General features: G+C 36.7%; 1 protein-coding gene across 2 annotated transcripts in view; it reads right to left on the bottom strand.

The window, feature by feature from the left end:
• Positions 1-1,078: 1,078 nt before the first annotated feature.
• Positions 1,079-16,486, bottom strand: part of LOC126174854 (WAS/WASL-interacting protein family member 2-like) — a 72,094-nt gene continuing 56,686 nt past the window's right edge. For both annotated transcript variants that reach the window (XM_049921246.1, XM_049921247.1), the window contains exons 8-9: positions 8,930-9,052; positions 1,079-4,701 (exon numbers count right to left, since the gene is read on the bottom strand). In XM_049921246.1, the coding sequence (XP_049777203.1) occupies positions 8,949-9,052 (104 nt within the window). In that variant the 3' untranslated portion in view covers positions 1,079-4,701; positions 8,930-8,948. The remainder of the gene's footprint in view (positions 4,702-8,929; positions 9,053-16,486) is intronic.

Here is a 16,486-nt window from a genome sequence, read left to right as displayed (position 1 = left end):
TGACTTGGAGACTCCCACGGAACATACAGGCCCTCACCAACCCCAAGCAAGTAGAGGATCTAATATATCTATACTATTCGTTTCAGTCGCATATCTTTCTCCACATAGTGATTATCACAATGTTAGTGTCGCAGGCATCTTCGTCGACTGCACCCCCCCCCCCCCCCCCCAAGTTGCTCATTGCTACATGGGAGATGACACTTTTGAACCCATCGCCAATGTGCTAGCACTTGCTCTTCCTGCGCACGCCATTCTCTGAGTGCTGGTTTCACACATACCAGTCACCAGAGGATGTTAAAATCGCATGACCTCACATTGTGCAGCTCCAATTGGCCATCACATCTTTTTATGTAACAACACTCTGAATTTCGCCCCTAAGTATTAGTGCATCAATAGACTTCTCAACATTAGTATAGAGGACTGGAAAGATGACATTATATCAGTACAGCATGAAACTATTGAACATTACTGATATTCAGTGATGTATATAAGTATCAACATTCAAGACTATTTGTTACAATCAAGAACTTTCTATGCATATACTCAGCAACACAGAACAATATACAGCACTCAAAATTGTACATATCTCTGTTATTAAGTGTATGCAGCCTAAATAAACTTGTGTGTTATCTTTTTCCAGATGTCTGATTATATTTATTGGCCACCTCAACTCCCGATGCATATACTTGTTGATATACAAATATGATAGATAACAAAGATAAGATCACAGGATCCCACATTGGGGATTTTCTCTGCCCGGGAACTGGGTGTTTGTGTTATCATCATCATCATCATCATCATCATCATCATCATCTGTGAGAGTCACTAGATTGGGTTGTGAAAAGAAAATTGACTGGTAAAAATTGGGAGTTCGTATGGGCACTACTGACTGTGCAGTTGAGCACCCCACAAATCAATCATCATCATCATCATCAAGAAAGTTGTCCTGATGTTTTCCTATTTGAATTCATTATTCTGTTATATAAAACAGTTTGGTTAAAGAGGACTTGTAGAGATTCTATTGGAAATGTTATAATTTTATAAAATAAAGAGGGCATTCAGTTCAATCATTACAGTGTTTAGAGGATAAAAATAATTTTATTTTTAAACACATACAATAAGTTGCATTTGCATTTCTGTTTTCTTTATACAATTATTTACAAGACTTTTATAATACATAGTTCTGTGCACTTTAGGCACTGGGATTGGGTTATTAACATAAGGTCTAATATCCTTCCATTAAAATTAGTCACTGCCAAAATATAGTGACTAGGTTAACAGTGACAGCCTGGTTGTCATTACATTAATAACTTACAGGACAACAGTAGCTGGAAGATACAAAGTGCGTTATGCAATTATTTCTATTGAAATCCATACAAGTTGGTAATTCAGAAAACAAATTTCTGTGTTCCTAATGGTCCACATTATTCCTCAACTTTTTTATAAGGCCAGATATCCAGTCACTACTTTGGACTTGGTTTCTTTCCTCAGTGGTATTTTACATTTTAATTTAAAACTGAATGAATAAAAAGCGATATGATGTGCTGATGTCCTATACAAGTCTGATGACACTAGAAAATATGTCACAATACTGCAGTTATTCAAATATGTGTTGCAAGTAATTTTTACCTTCCTTGTCCTCATTATAGGAAGTTACAGCTGCAGATACTACAGCAAATACAATGACCAAAATAGGACATATCTTCATCTGATGTCTACCAACAAGTGGAGTGCAAAATTGTGTTACGCAAAGGAGACAAAGGGAAAATAAGTTAGGAAAAAGGAAATCCAAACAATTCACTATTAATAATAGTGTGAAGTGCATTCTTCATTGTTAAGGTTGAACCAATTCCACAACTGGTCAGAGGCTAAGCTGAGAATGATACTAAATTATTCACCTTGATTTAGGTACTCAATTGCTACTGCAAAGAGTATCAAAACATAATAGTAGTTTCGACAATATTGGTGACATTGTAATTGTGAGGCTAAAGCAACATTCATTATAGTTAAAACATTACATAAGGAATGTGTAAATTTAGGGAGGGGATGGAGAGCCTTAACTAATACTGAACATCAGGAGCAAGCTGCACTTTGATTAGGGGGAGCTAATTGGTTGCTGGAACAAACTACTTTTTCCTGTGACCCACACGTTATCTTCAGCTGCCAAAGTTTTTGCACTCTGTTCTATCCATTTAAAATATAAGTCTGAGAGATGGTCTTTGAAAAACAATTTCAGTTCTGTTTCTTTGTGCTTTTCTTAAATTGCTTGAAATTGTTAAACTGTAAGGGAACATCATACATGAAACTGCTCAGATAAATTTAGTGACAGCAAATAATTATTTCTGACACCAAATAATTAATGCATAGTTCACTGTTACAAGATATGAATGAAACAGTACAGTTACGGTAATTCACAGTTGTGCAAGGGAAGTAAACTCAAAACTGCAACACAAATACAAAAAGGAATACTACAAAGGAAACAAGCCATCACCAAAGCAAACCATCTTATAATCCACCATCCCTTAAAAATATCAAATGGAAGTGCTGTCAATAATAAAATAACACATTTGGTACATAGTTTATCATCTGCCATAAAGAAAGTTCTGAAAAGACAGAGGAACTATCCAAACAATCTCAAGAGGAACAGATAAGTCAACAAAGACGGCAGCAAAAAAACTGATAGTGCTTGTATGTTATCAATACTGTTTTGGAAACAATCATCATTTCAATAGATATTCTCACTCTTGCAGCATCTTATTTTTTCTTCTCTTCAGGCCCACTTTGACTGCTCTTGTCACCAAACTCCTCATGAGACTTTACACTATAATTAGTGGGTTAATTTTGTGTGTGTGTGTGTGTGTGTGTGTGTGTGTGTGAGAGAGAGAGAGAGAGAGAGAGAGAGAGAGAGAGAGAGAGAGAGAGAGAGGTGATATTACTTTCATAAGATGACAAGAGAAAGCTCTCCATTTAGGCAACAATCTGTAAATAATATTATCTGCAATGAATAAAAATTGTAAAAAAAGAACTTTAGACAAATTTCCCACAATTTTTTTCTCCATCCTATGGACATGAATTGCCCAGTCAGATACACAAGACTTCAATGCATGTGATGTAAAGATTTTACATTCAACCCATTAGCGCACCAGGTGGCCGAGCAATTCCAGCCTGGATCTCCTGGCCAACACCACCATACAATCATTACATTTTTTACCCACTAGCATCTTCACACCTGTCTTTCTCTCTGTTAAACAGTATCCCATACAAAAAACACCCCCAAAAAGTTTTTATTAGGCAACTAACAAATTCAAAATGCTGTTATCAACTGACAGTAGAATATGACTAGAAAATTGCAAGAAAATTTTTATTGATTTTTTCAGAACACGTACTGATTTCACTAACTTGGAAGTTGTTATAATGCATTTTCAACCCACCCCCACCCTCTTCTTTTTCAGTTTCACTTTGAATGCAAATTACTACTCATTTTATTGACAAGGATTATTTGCAGTGAAGGCTGTGCCTGAAACTTCAATGCAGCATGTGTATGTGACCAAGATGCAAGCCATCTTTGTCAATCTTATAAAATACAGCGAAACTTCAGAGAGTTTGTGTCATAAGAATACCAGGTGTAACACATATTAATCTGTAATCACCAACTTTCTCTGTAAAATATCACCTACTGAAGTATGCACATGTTTTACTGGTGGAACTACATATGATGACATTCACCTATACTGCTTTTATTAATTTCAACATATATAACACTGCATAGCCTCAAAGATGTGCAATCTTTAACATAAGCACAGAATATTTATTTGTTTCTTAAAAGAATTAGTAATTTTTCAAATACTCTAGTGGGCAATTTATATGCAAATATAGTGGCTTTATGAGATTATACAGTTCAAGTGAATTAAAAAAATTAATACATTTTGAAAGAGATATCAGACCAACTTCAACAACTTTAAAGCACTGTACACCACAGCTGGCTGCTTAAACTGCAGCAGATTGCAGGTAAATATGTGGACCAAAAGGCACAAACATATTCTACACTTGAAAAAAAAAATAAGTTAATAAACAATTAAATACAACAATACTATAAAGTATACTTCAACATTTCTTCTTTTGAAAAACAGCAATTACTGTTAACTAATAGTAAAGTACACAATTAAAAGTTAATCCAAACTCTTTTTTTCCAAAACTTGTTCAGCATTTTTGAGTAGACGACAACAATGCTGTTCTAATAAGAATCACGTATAGTCATCTGTCATTTTAAAATATAGAGTTTCAATTTAATAAACAGCAAACTGCTATATTCTCACTACGTATTAAACCAAAGCACTAAACAGTGAACAACTGCTTTGCTATTTATATATATGTATATATACTTTGATACAGAGGGAAACAACAGTCAGTCTTTCAGTTAACACATAGCCACTATACAGGATGAGCCAAAATGAGGTCACATTTAAACATACTTTTGTGCTTGCTCTCAATGGCATTAATAACGAATGCAGTTTAACCACAGCCAGAAAAAAACACAAAACATAATTATAACATTCTTCAAAGTTTGCAGTCTCCTGGGATTAAAGCACCATGGAAGTATAATCACACCAGCTTCTGACTTTTAGAAAAAGGAAAGCAGCAAACAGCACTTCCAAAGAATCCCTTCTCAAAGAGACCATGATGCTGCTGCCTCATTCAATACTGGAAAGAGAAAAGTAATAGTTAAAACAGATCTGAGAATGGACTGGAAGAGGATGAAGGGGAAGGAACAGCAGTAGTGAAATATTATTATTATTATTTTAAAGACCCTGTATTTTTCACATTCACTAAAGCCGAGTATTTTGTTATCCAAAAAGGCATTTTTAATGAAAACTCTTTAATGTATTAAGTTCTTATTTATGCATTGTGCAAGTTTTCTCTTTTGTACAGATATTATCAATCATGAACATATTTTTGCTCTCACATATTTGTTCTCTTTTGTGAGAAAACTCTCTCAAGAAAATATCCAATATCATTGTGTACATTCACAATGTGTCACAAAAACAAAGCAAGGACTAAAGATCATGAAGACATAAAATCCACTACTACTGCAACATGAGTGAGTGCGGCAAGATTATGTTAACTTCCAATGTTAATACACATTGCTGTCTGTCGCTTGTCAACATCAGCACTTTCTTACATATAATTCTTGACAGTGACGTTTCATTCTGTCTTGTTAACTGTCTGTGTAAATGCTGCCATTAGAAACACACTATCAATGTTTTAACGTTCCTTTCTGTTCCATGATGTGTGAATCAATCTTTAACCTATCAGAGTTTTACGTCTGTAATATCACAAGTCACTTAAGTAACAAACTGATTTCTATCACAGCCTCAAAAAAGTGCTTCATGAATCTCACCAAACCATGACTTCTATGATCTATCATTAATATATTATGGAATAAAAGTTGATAGCACAAGGATACTGTTCTTCACTATGTATGTATTACATAACTTTTTCATTCCATGTTCCATTTGCAGAATACATTATGTACCCATGTTCAACTATTTATGGTCACTTATGTCACTAAATGGTCAGAAAAACTTGTGCTTGCAATAAAAGCCTACTTTTCTAAGTAAAAAAAGAATTTTCTTATGAATGCGCTCTTGCTAGGATGCTACGTCCACTGTTTTGCCAGTAATTGGATTGGAGGAAGACATCATAGCAATTCAGAGGCAGGCTGCTCGATTTGTTACTGGTAGGTTCGAACAACATGTAAGTGTTATGGAGATGTTTCGGGAACTCAAATGGAAATTCCTGGAGGGAAGGCGCTGTTCTTTTCCTGAAACACTATTGAGAAAATTTAGAGAACCAGCATTTGAAGCTGACTGTGGAAAGATTCTACTGCTGCCAACATACATTGCGCACAAGGACCACAAAGATAAGATATGAGAAATTAGGGCTCATACAGAGGAATACAGACAGTTCTTTCTCTGTTGCTCTATTAGCTAGTGAAACAGGAAGGGCTGTACCGGGAACCCTCCGACATGCAGCATAGAGTGGCTTGCGGAATATTTATGTAGATGTAGATACCATTTGTAAAGTATGATTCTGAGAAGTATGCTGAAAGTATCCATGTATGGCAGCCATTACGTCTTGACTGAATTCAAAATGTTTTCCAGTTACTAATTACTTTAGGGTGTGAATTGGTGGAAGTCAGAGGGTGTCAAATCTGTGGAGTATGTCTATGTCCCAATAATTGAACTTAAAAATACCTTGGTTTTCCTACTTACAGGGCAAATGCAAAGTAATCAACAAGAAACTACCATTCCACCCCACAAAATAATGGATGTAACTGTACTGGAAGCTGAAAACGGCGACACCTTTCTTTGCACTGAGCATCCAACAAACTGATGCAGAAAATCAGATAGGTTGCGTTAGTTATACAAGGCTAATATCGCTGAGAAATTTATTTATTTATTTTTTGTTAATATTCAACAAATGCAACACCCTTAGAGTTTTCCTCTACCGGTAGTTAAAAACGTACTAGTACTCTTCCCTCTGACAAGTCTGTTACGCAAGCCATTTTTACACCCAATACCACACTGCACAGCTCAGTGTTTTCTTAGCTGACTGCAGATTGGGATGCTCTTCACGTGCATCATCTTTGAGAGAAGTAAAACTACATTTGAATTCAGTCCGCCACTTCTTAATTTTTTAAAATGAAGGACCAAACTTTTCATAAATCTTCTTCAATTTTGGAAGAATTTGCATTTGATTTATCCGAAACATATTATTACAACAGCAAATTACTCTAGTTTATTTATTTGGATGGAACACACCCAAAATGACTACTACAAATAGCCTTATAAACAAAGCTGCTCTGCCAATCAAGCTGACACTTAACTAATGACATTATACAACAAATAACAAAACCAATATTTCCTTGATATTGATGTTGCATCTGTGCCAGGCTGAGATGATCTCACTTTGCCATCACAATACACTGTTATTTACAATCTTCTCTTTTTCCAAATAAATACATATGAGGTCTTCCAAAATGAAAGGGCAGACTTTTTTAATTTACTGCAGTCAATGTATACACAATAATTACTTGTCACTGACAGAAGGGCTAAATTTTTGTCCTTATTTGTTTATTGTATACTCTGTCATACACCTGCAAAATGGCTGTAGGTCATGCAGGTCAGAATAGTTCTTATACACTAAAGAGCCAAAGAAACTGGTACACCTGCCTAACATCTGGTGGAGATCTCTTCTGAACAACAAGTTGCAAGGCATCCCACATATGCTAAATAACGCTCATGCCACGAGAGTATGATGGCCAGTGGTAGTGTTTAAACTCAGAAGAGTGTTCCTGGAGCCACTCTAAAGCAATTCTGTACGTTTGGGGTGTTGAACTGTCCTCCTGGAATTGCCCAAGTCTGTTGGATTGCACAATGGACATGAATGGATGCAGGTGATCTGACATAATTGTGTCACATGTCAGAGTCATATTAGGGGTCACCACTCCAACTGCACAAGCCTCACACCATTACAGAGCCTCCACCATCTTGAACAGTCCCCTGCTGACATGCAGGGTCCATGGATTCATGAGGTTGTCTCCATACCGTGCACATCCATCTGCTCGATACAATTTGGAATGGCACTCATCCATCCGGGCAACATGTTTCCAGTCATCAAAAGTCCAATGTCGGTGTTGATAGGCCCAGGCGAGACGTAAATCTTTGTGTCATGCAGTCATCCCAGGGTACATGTATGGGCCTTCAGCTCCAAAAATCCATATCGATGATGTTTCGCTGAATGGCTCGCACGCTGACACTTGTTGATGACTCAGCACTGAAATCTGCAGCAAAGTGTGGAAGGGTTGTGCTTCTGTCACGCTGAAGGATTCTCTTCAGTTTTCGTTGGTCTCGTTCTTGCAGGATCTTCTTCTGGCTGCAGCGATGTAGGAAATTTGATGTTTTAGTGGATTCCTGATATTCACGGTAAACTCATGAAATGGTCGTATGGGAAGATCCCCACTTCATCGCTACCTTGGAGATACAGTCCCATCGCTCATGCACCAACTGTAACACCACTTTCAAACTCTCTTAAATCTTAATAGCCTGTCATTGTAGCAGCCTGTTTACATATCTCTGTATTTAAATAAGCATGCCTACAGCTGTTTGTCTGGTGCTTCAGTGTAAGACATACCATTTCTTTCAGTGAAGCTGGCTTGAAATCTATGAACACCTTTTGCATAACTCCATACAAAGAAACTGATTGGGGTATAATCTAGTGAGCTAGGACATCACCGGCCATGCTGAACCATTATCTAGGAATGGTTTCAGTGAAGTACTGCTGATCTTTTAAGTGTAAACACACAGAAGGTTATTTGAATCTGGCCAGATTTGGCAAAACAACCAGTAAACGCTTCTCATACTTGCTTGAAGTTTTCATTTGACACATGCATATGGCCAGTGCTATTTCAACCTTATTCAACAGAATATTTTGTGCCTTCACACATTTATATGCAATGGGGATGATTTTTGTTAGAACAGCAATAAATCCCATAAAGCACTTAAATGACAGACTCAGTTTTGGAACATATGGCACATGAAATCTTCTCACTTGTTGGCAATTCTTCTTGCCTTTCTAACCAATCTAAGGAAACATTCAAATGTAAGTATCAGCATGTGAAGTGTATGTCTACAACACAGTTCTCACTACTAAAAAAAGCATGAAATCTGCTCCTCTCTTTGAAATGCCTTCATCTCAAAAAACAGCAGCTACAACAAAGAGTACGATAGAGACACTTTAGATCTTTGTGAAGTGCTAATCAAAAGTAGATTCATAGAATTGAATCAAGTGTCTACTAAAACAATTTGCTCCACTGAACAGTCAGCCTGTATTTTTCTGAGTATCATTGAAGTATAGTTTTACTACAGACCTGTTACTTCTAGTCAAGATTAACATGTGGAACTATCATTTGCCCACATTTTATTGCCAATCTGCAACATGGGTGGTAGTGGTGCTTGCTGCTTTGCTGAAAACGAAGCTTGCTGCTTCAACACTGGAATGACAAAAATGACACACTAATTAGTGTTAAAACACACATGCAACACAGAAAAAGTAGGTGTAAAAATAAGAAAAGAAATAGAAAAAAGGAAACAAGAGACAAACTATTGACTACAATGCTGTGAATGCTTTACAGACATTTTTAGAATGCAAAAGTATCTAAAATACAAATCTTGACTTATCATGAAAATACTGTCAAAAAATTCATGAACACAAAGGAATAATGACCTATAGAAGTAATAGTTCATTCCCCCAAGGAAAATTTCCCACTTAGTTTCCAGGAGAATCTTCCTATGTAGTTTTTTGCTTCTCTGAGGAAAACACCCCTTTCTCATGTATTTCCTGTTGGCTTCTGTATCAGGTACTTTGGCTGATGTTTGTTTCACAATTTTCCTGACGTTTTGCCAGCACGAGTGGCTGGGATTGTCAAAGGTTCATCCTAAAATTCCAGCCACATGTGCCGGCAAAACATCAGCTGAAGAACCCAGAACAGAACTCAACAGGCAATACATCAACAAAGTCACGAAAGTCTCAACAATTTTGTACATCCATTTTGTTCAAACTGACTTGGGATGTGAGTGAAACATAATTGTAGCCTATTCTCTGTTATATTCATCTGTACTTTAAGCAAGCAGTACAGGAAATCAAGAGAGACATTTGAAAAAGAATTCAAGTTCACGAAAGACCTTAAGGCCTGGAATGACATAGTAATTTTGTAAGATACAGCAAAGAACCTGCAAAATCATTTGAGCAAACTGGATACTGTCTTGAAACTAAATCATATTATGAACATCAACTGAAGTAAAACAACAGTAATACAATGTAGCTAATTAAACCAGGTATTGCTGAAGAAAACTGATTAGGAATTGAGACAATACAAGTAGATGAGATTACTACTCGGGCAGGAAAATAACTGACAATGGCAGAAATAAATGTGATAAAAATGCAGATAGCAACAAATATGTTGATATCCAACATAAATTCTGTCTCAGTAAGACTTTTCTGAAAGTATCTGTCTGGATTATAGTACCACGCGGAACTGAAAGGTGGATGGTCGACAGACAAGATGAGAAAAGAAATTTCTGTTATATAGTGCCACACAAGAATACTACAGAGAAAAAAAGTTGACAAAGCCCAACGGGAGCAATATATACCTGTTTGTAATACATGTATTCCTAAATTCCTCACTCAAAGCTGATTCTCGAAAATTTGTAAGTTACTTGGGATATATTGCATTTATTATAGGTGTCTGCCAGTTCAGGTCTCATTGCATCACCCATTATTTGTATACAATTAATATTCTCTGTTATTCCTTTTTGTTATGGGCACCACATATCTGAGCAACACTGTAGTATGGATTGCATTCATGTTTTGTAAGCAATTTACTTTGTAAAATGATTAAATTTTCCTAGTGTCTTACCAATGAACTGAAGTCTGCCCCCTGATTTACCTGCAAATTAGTCTATGTGATCATTCCATTTAAATCCCACAAATTTTTACACCTGGTTTTTGTATGAGTTGAAAGATTTTGATTGCGATTCATTAATACTGTAGTCATAATGTACAGCTTCCTGTGTTTTATGAAGTGCAAAATTTTACATTTCTGTACATTTTAAGGTTATTGCCAATATTTGTAACACACTAAAATTTTATCAAGAGCTAGCGGACATTTATGCAGCATCTTTCAGATAGTACTTCATTATGAATAATTGCATCACCTGTTGGAAGTCCAAATTTACTATTAACATTATTTACCATGTTATTAATATAGAACATGAATAACAAGGGTCCCAATAAACTTCCCAGTGGGACGCCTGAAGCTAACTGAACTTCTGTTGATGATTCTCCACCCAATATGGAATGCTGAGTCCTCTGCCAAGAAACCCTCAATCCAGTCACAAATATAGTCTGATACTCGATATGATTGTATGTTTGTTAGCACACACTGTGTGGAACTGAATCAAATGCTGTTTGGCAGTCAAGAAAGGGTGAATCCACTTGATTGCTTTGATCTATGTTTTCAGGAGATCATGTGAAAGAAGTCCAATTTAGATTTTGCATGACTGAAGTGTTCAGAATCCATGTTGGTTGACGTGGAAGAGGTCATGCTGTTCAAAGTCCATTACGTTTGAGCTCAGCATATGTTATAAGATTCTACAACAGGTGGACATCAGGAAACTGGAATTTAATTTTGTGGATTACTTCTGCTACCCTTCTGAGCATTCTTCAAACTACTGGGCACAGTATTTTATTTGAAGCATCTACAATATATTATTGTCAAAAGAGGGGACAACTCAGCTGCTAATTCTATATAGAATCTGACAGAAATTCTACTGGAACCTAGAGCTTTGTTCAACTCAACACCACTAACACTAATATCTATTGTATTCATATTTTCAGTGGTGCGCGGTACTTCACACATAGTTCTGCAATACTCCCACCCAGAGCTGAATATTTCAAGTTCCTTACTGACGTATGGCACTACCGCCTTTTACCTAGTTTGCTGAAAATAGAAATCTCTTTCTAACTGTTTTAGTTGACCTTTGTATTTTGGTAGTAACTGCTGCTATAATTTCTTCACATTCACTGATATCAGTTTCAATGTAGAGATCTTCAAAGAACTCAGATCTATTTCTTGTCATTAGATCAAATGTATTTCCATCGTGAGGGGGCTTCCAAACTGTCTGTTGTAGATAGTATTCTGAGAAGGTATTTAGTATTTTTTTGCAGTACTTTTGTCAGATCTGTCACTTACAAAACTGTAATTTTATGAACTGGTTGTTCAATGATTGAATTCTCCTCTGAGGGTGAAAATAAGGGTAGGGAATTTACTTACTAGTGAATTGAGGTTTCCTCTGAAGTTTTTGGTTACACTGAGAGAGAAGTCTGGTTTCAATAGGAAGGTCGAATTACAAGTTTATGCCCAAAATTATGAAAAGAATATTGTCATTATTCCATCTTCGATGTTCCACATTTTAAGTTTATGCCCAAACTTGACAATGACTCTTATCCAAAAATCTCAATGCAGTTTCCATTTCCATCTCAGTGGATTTGTGTCAAAACCACACTGCTGTCATCTCGAGTTTTAACCAGCTTTCTGTACCCACTATTACATGAACATCACTCCTTTTCAGTAATACTTGAAACTCTGTCTCTTTGTTGCAAATGCTTTAGCAGCTGATCAGTAGGATTCGAATTTTTTCATCTTTGTGGGCATTCCTTTGATCTTACACTAATACTTTGGGCTCTTTTACAGCTATGGAACAATTTCACTAAAAGAAAGGATAGGCTGACAGAGCACATGCTAAGACTTCAAGGGATAATTAATTTGGTAACTGAGGAATTGTGGAGGCATTCTGTCACTGTGACTTTTATTAATTCATGTCTTGAAATCAGACCCTTCTAACCAACATCTTCTCCAAACAATATACTCCAGCTCTTCATCTCTCACCACGAAATCATTAAATAATCAAATAGGATCTAATGATATTTTTTGTCTGCATGCATCCAAACTTATTACCAATTCCACTGTAACTTGTACTTCATAGACCTGCCTGCCACCAGTCGTCATGCCTGACCAGTGTTTTGAATTCAATGTAGGGAAATTTTAACTTCAAAAACACATTTCTGTCCAAACATCAGCCAAGATTCAATACAGGGAGAAAACTCTCCACGTAAGTATTTCCATTATCATATAATTAACCTACAATATAGATCCATCCTAAACTTAACGTCTACTATTGCATATACTCTTTGTCCCCCACTAATGCCACTCCTCGTCCTCTGCCTCCTCCCTGCTGTCCTTGTCTCCCTCTTCTTATTTCTCTTCCTCTTCTCTTTTTAAACTTTCACAGACAGCCTCCATTTCCTTACAACTTTTTCTTCACTCTTCTAAAGATGGTGTTTCTCACCAACTTTAACACAAAGATTTCTTACCTTGTTTTGGTTTAAACAATTAGCTATCTATTTACCTGCCTACTCACTACTATTACTATGAGCCTTCTTTTCTCTATTCTCCAAACTAATAGGTATCAATCCTTTTTTAATCACCCTTCATTGTTTTCTTGTCAGAAGATTTGCAAATTCTGATTTTACATTTTCACTTGAGCAACAACTTCACTAATCGTTAGCCCCATTTTGCCTCACATGCACCCATGCAACCCTGCCTTTTGCTATAAAAAAATTTCCTTGGTAGATTTCATATCCTTTCTTTTAGGAGCATGTCCTGTAAGTGATAAGATAGATCTGAAAATACAATGTAGAGTAGTGAAAGGTGAATTGTTTGATAAATACAGTTTACACAGGTAGCGATATACGATGTGAAAGACAACAACAATAACAACAAAGGAAGAAATGGTACATATTTTCAAATTTATTCTGTTTAATGTTTTGTATGGGTCTAGACCCCCCTCCCCCTGCAGTGACAAAGAGGAGTGACATTATCACCAAACATATACCAAGTTTCCCAATCCTGCTGCTTCAAGATGAGAGTCATTCAGCTAATATCCACTAAAGATGATTTCATAATTGAAATTTGTTGAGACAGCATTTATTTCCATGTAGAACTCAATTTGTCATAAACTACTTACCTACATCAGCGTAAGTTTTTCCATATTTTCTTTTGTGAACAAATAATAATTTAAAGGATGCACTTTTCAGAATGTCTCACATTTCACACAGATGAGAGAAAAGACTTTAAAACTTCTAAATGACCCTCTTTTTACTATAATCTACCCTTGATCAAAAAACTGTGCCCAATAGCTGGAAGAACACACAGGTCACACTTGTTTACAGGAAGAGTAGCAGAAGCCACTCATGAAATTGCCATCCAATATATTTGACAATAATTTTTCATAGAATCTCAAAACATATTGTGAACTCAAATGTTTTCTCAATTCTGAACAGCATTTGGCACAGTGTGAGACCCAGTGTTAAGACCCCCTGAAACACTGTGGAAAGCAATACATACAGTAATACTGAGTATCTGGCAGGAGGAGAGCATGCCAATGGAATGGAAAACAGCTATCACATGTCCCATACACAAAAAAAGGAGATAAATTAAACTTTCTGAACTACTGACAGATCTCCCTGCTTAATACTACATATAAAGTGTTCTATAACATCCTACCGAGGAGGCTTACTCCATATGCGGAAGAGAGAACTGGAGACTATCAGAGTGGCTTTAGAAGAAACAATCAACAACCAAACAAATATTCACACTGCACATACTACTTGAAAAATGTTATGAAAATCGATTAAACATACACAAGCTTTATATTGATTTTAAACAAGCCTATGATAGCATCTCAAGAGTGGCATTGTGGAATGTAATGGAAGAGGCTGGAATACCTAAGAAGCTCATCAAACTTTCTAAGATGACCCTTGGTGAAACCAAGTGTAAAGTACAAATACAGGGTGGAATCTCCAGAGAAGTGGAAGGGAGGAAGGGACTGAGACAGGGAGACACCATCTCCTCACTGCTATTCAACTTCTGTGTAGAAGAAGTTGTACGTCAAACAGAGTTAAATAGAGGAGGAACCATTTTTAATCACTTACTACAGTATCTAGCCTACGCAGACAATGTGGCATTACTCGCATGAAACGTTGCTGTACTGGCTTATGCCTATCAATAACTGGAGATAGGTACAAGGACCAAATATACTGCAATAACCAACCAATGAAACCCACCAAATCGCAGGACAGCCAACAAGGAGTTTGTAAGTGTGAGACACTTCCAAGTACCTCGGATCGACTATCACAGAGGCAAATGACATCAGCACAAAGGTGAAAGCTACAGCAGCAACAGGAAACATGCTATTATGCCACACTACCCATGCTTAGAAGCACTTTTCTATCACAAAAATCTAAAATCCTCATTTACAAAACAATTATAAGATTGGTTGATATGTATGGTGCCAAGATGTGGACCATGACTACAAAAGAGGAAAGGATCCTTAGCATTTGGGAGAGAAACTTTCTGCATAAAATATATGGCCCAATATACCACCAAGAAAGTTGGCACATCTGTAAGAATGCAGAGCTTAAACAACTTTTTGAAGAACCTGACACTGTAACTACCTTTAAAATAAAAAGGCTGGTGGGCAGGACATATGGTCAGAATGGAGGAAGACAGAGCATGCAAGACAAATTTTGATGGCAAGTATGGAGGTAGACAATGGAAGGGATGTCCCAGAAAGAGATGGGTGACATTAAAAAGCTGGGCGTCAGAGGACGGAGACGGAAAGCAATGGACCAGATAGAATGACAGGATATTAACATGCAGCCCAAGGCCCTTCAAGGACTGTAGATCTGAAGGGTAACAGTAACAGTATTTGGCTTTGTACCACATCCACACCTACACTTATTATCAAAAGTATGATTGTATGGGATAGCAAACAAAATTTGTAACTGGACTGCGATTTTTTTTTAGGGGGGAGGGGGAACTGGGGGGAGGGTGAAGAGGGACACACAACTTATCCTGCAAGAAGAGTCATCCATAGATGTCAAAGTAACTTGGGGTGTGCCCAGTGAAATGTGTTGGAACCATTGCTATCCACGTTGTGTATCGGTGACCTTGCAGACAATATTAACAGTAATCTGACTTTTCACAAATGGTATAGCTACATATGAAGTACTATCGGAAAGCAGCTACACTCAACTCACACAAATACACGTGTGTAACATTTATATGAGTATAAAATGGAACAATCACATTATTTCTGTCGTAGGTAAATCAGGTGGCAAACTGAAGATCATTAGTAGAACATTAGGGTAATGCAACCAGACTACAAAGGAGACTGCATACACAACACTCATGACACACATCCTGGAATACTGCCCAAGTGTGCGGGACTCATATCAAATAGAAATAACAGGGGATATTGAACAAATATGAAGGGCTGCACATGTTGTCAAAGGTTCATTTGACCAATGGGAGAGTATCATGAATATTTTGAAAGAATTGAACTGGCAGACACTTTAAGATTAGACATAAACTGTCCCGTAAAAACCCACCTAGAAATTTTCTAGAACTGAGTTTCATTTATGAATATGTTACAACCTCATTATATATCGCTCCCTTACTACTGCGAAGGCACGATTAGAATAATCACAGTACGAGCAGAGACATTTAAGCACTCATTCTTTTCACACTCCATATGTGAATGGAATAGGAAAATGCCCTGGTACACATCACAGTGATTTTCAGAGCAGGGATGTATATGTAGATGCACATGGAAATACACAAGTCAAAATGTTATGCTTTTATACTTAAATGCCTAAAGTCTACAAGAATTTTGAGATGTTTCTTCTTGCTATATAATGGGAGGACAGGGAATACTGCCTCAAAATGTCATGAACAACTTTCCAATTAATGCAGTTAGGAATCTGACAAAACTTTATTACAATGACGTGCCACAGAAATCATCTA

Source organism: Schistocerca cancellata, chromosome 3, assembly GCF_023864275.1.
Source record: "Schistocerca cancellata isolate TAMUIC-IGC-003103 chromosome 3, iqSchCanc2.1, whole genome shotgun sequence".
Taxonomy (NCBI): domain Eukaryota; kingdom Metazoa; phylum Arthropoda; class Insecta; order Orthoptera; family Acrididae; genus Schistocerca; species Schistocerca cancellata.
The sequence above is the reverse complement of the archived record's forward strand: the minus strand, read 5'-3'. Positions and strand labels throughout refer to the sequence as shown.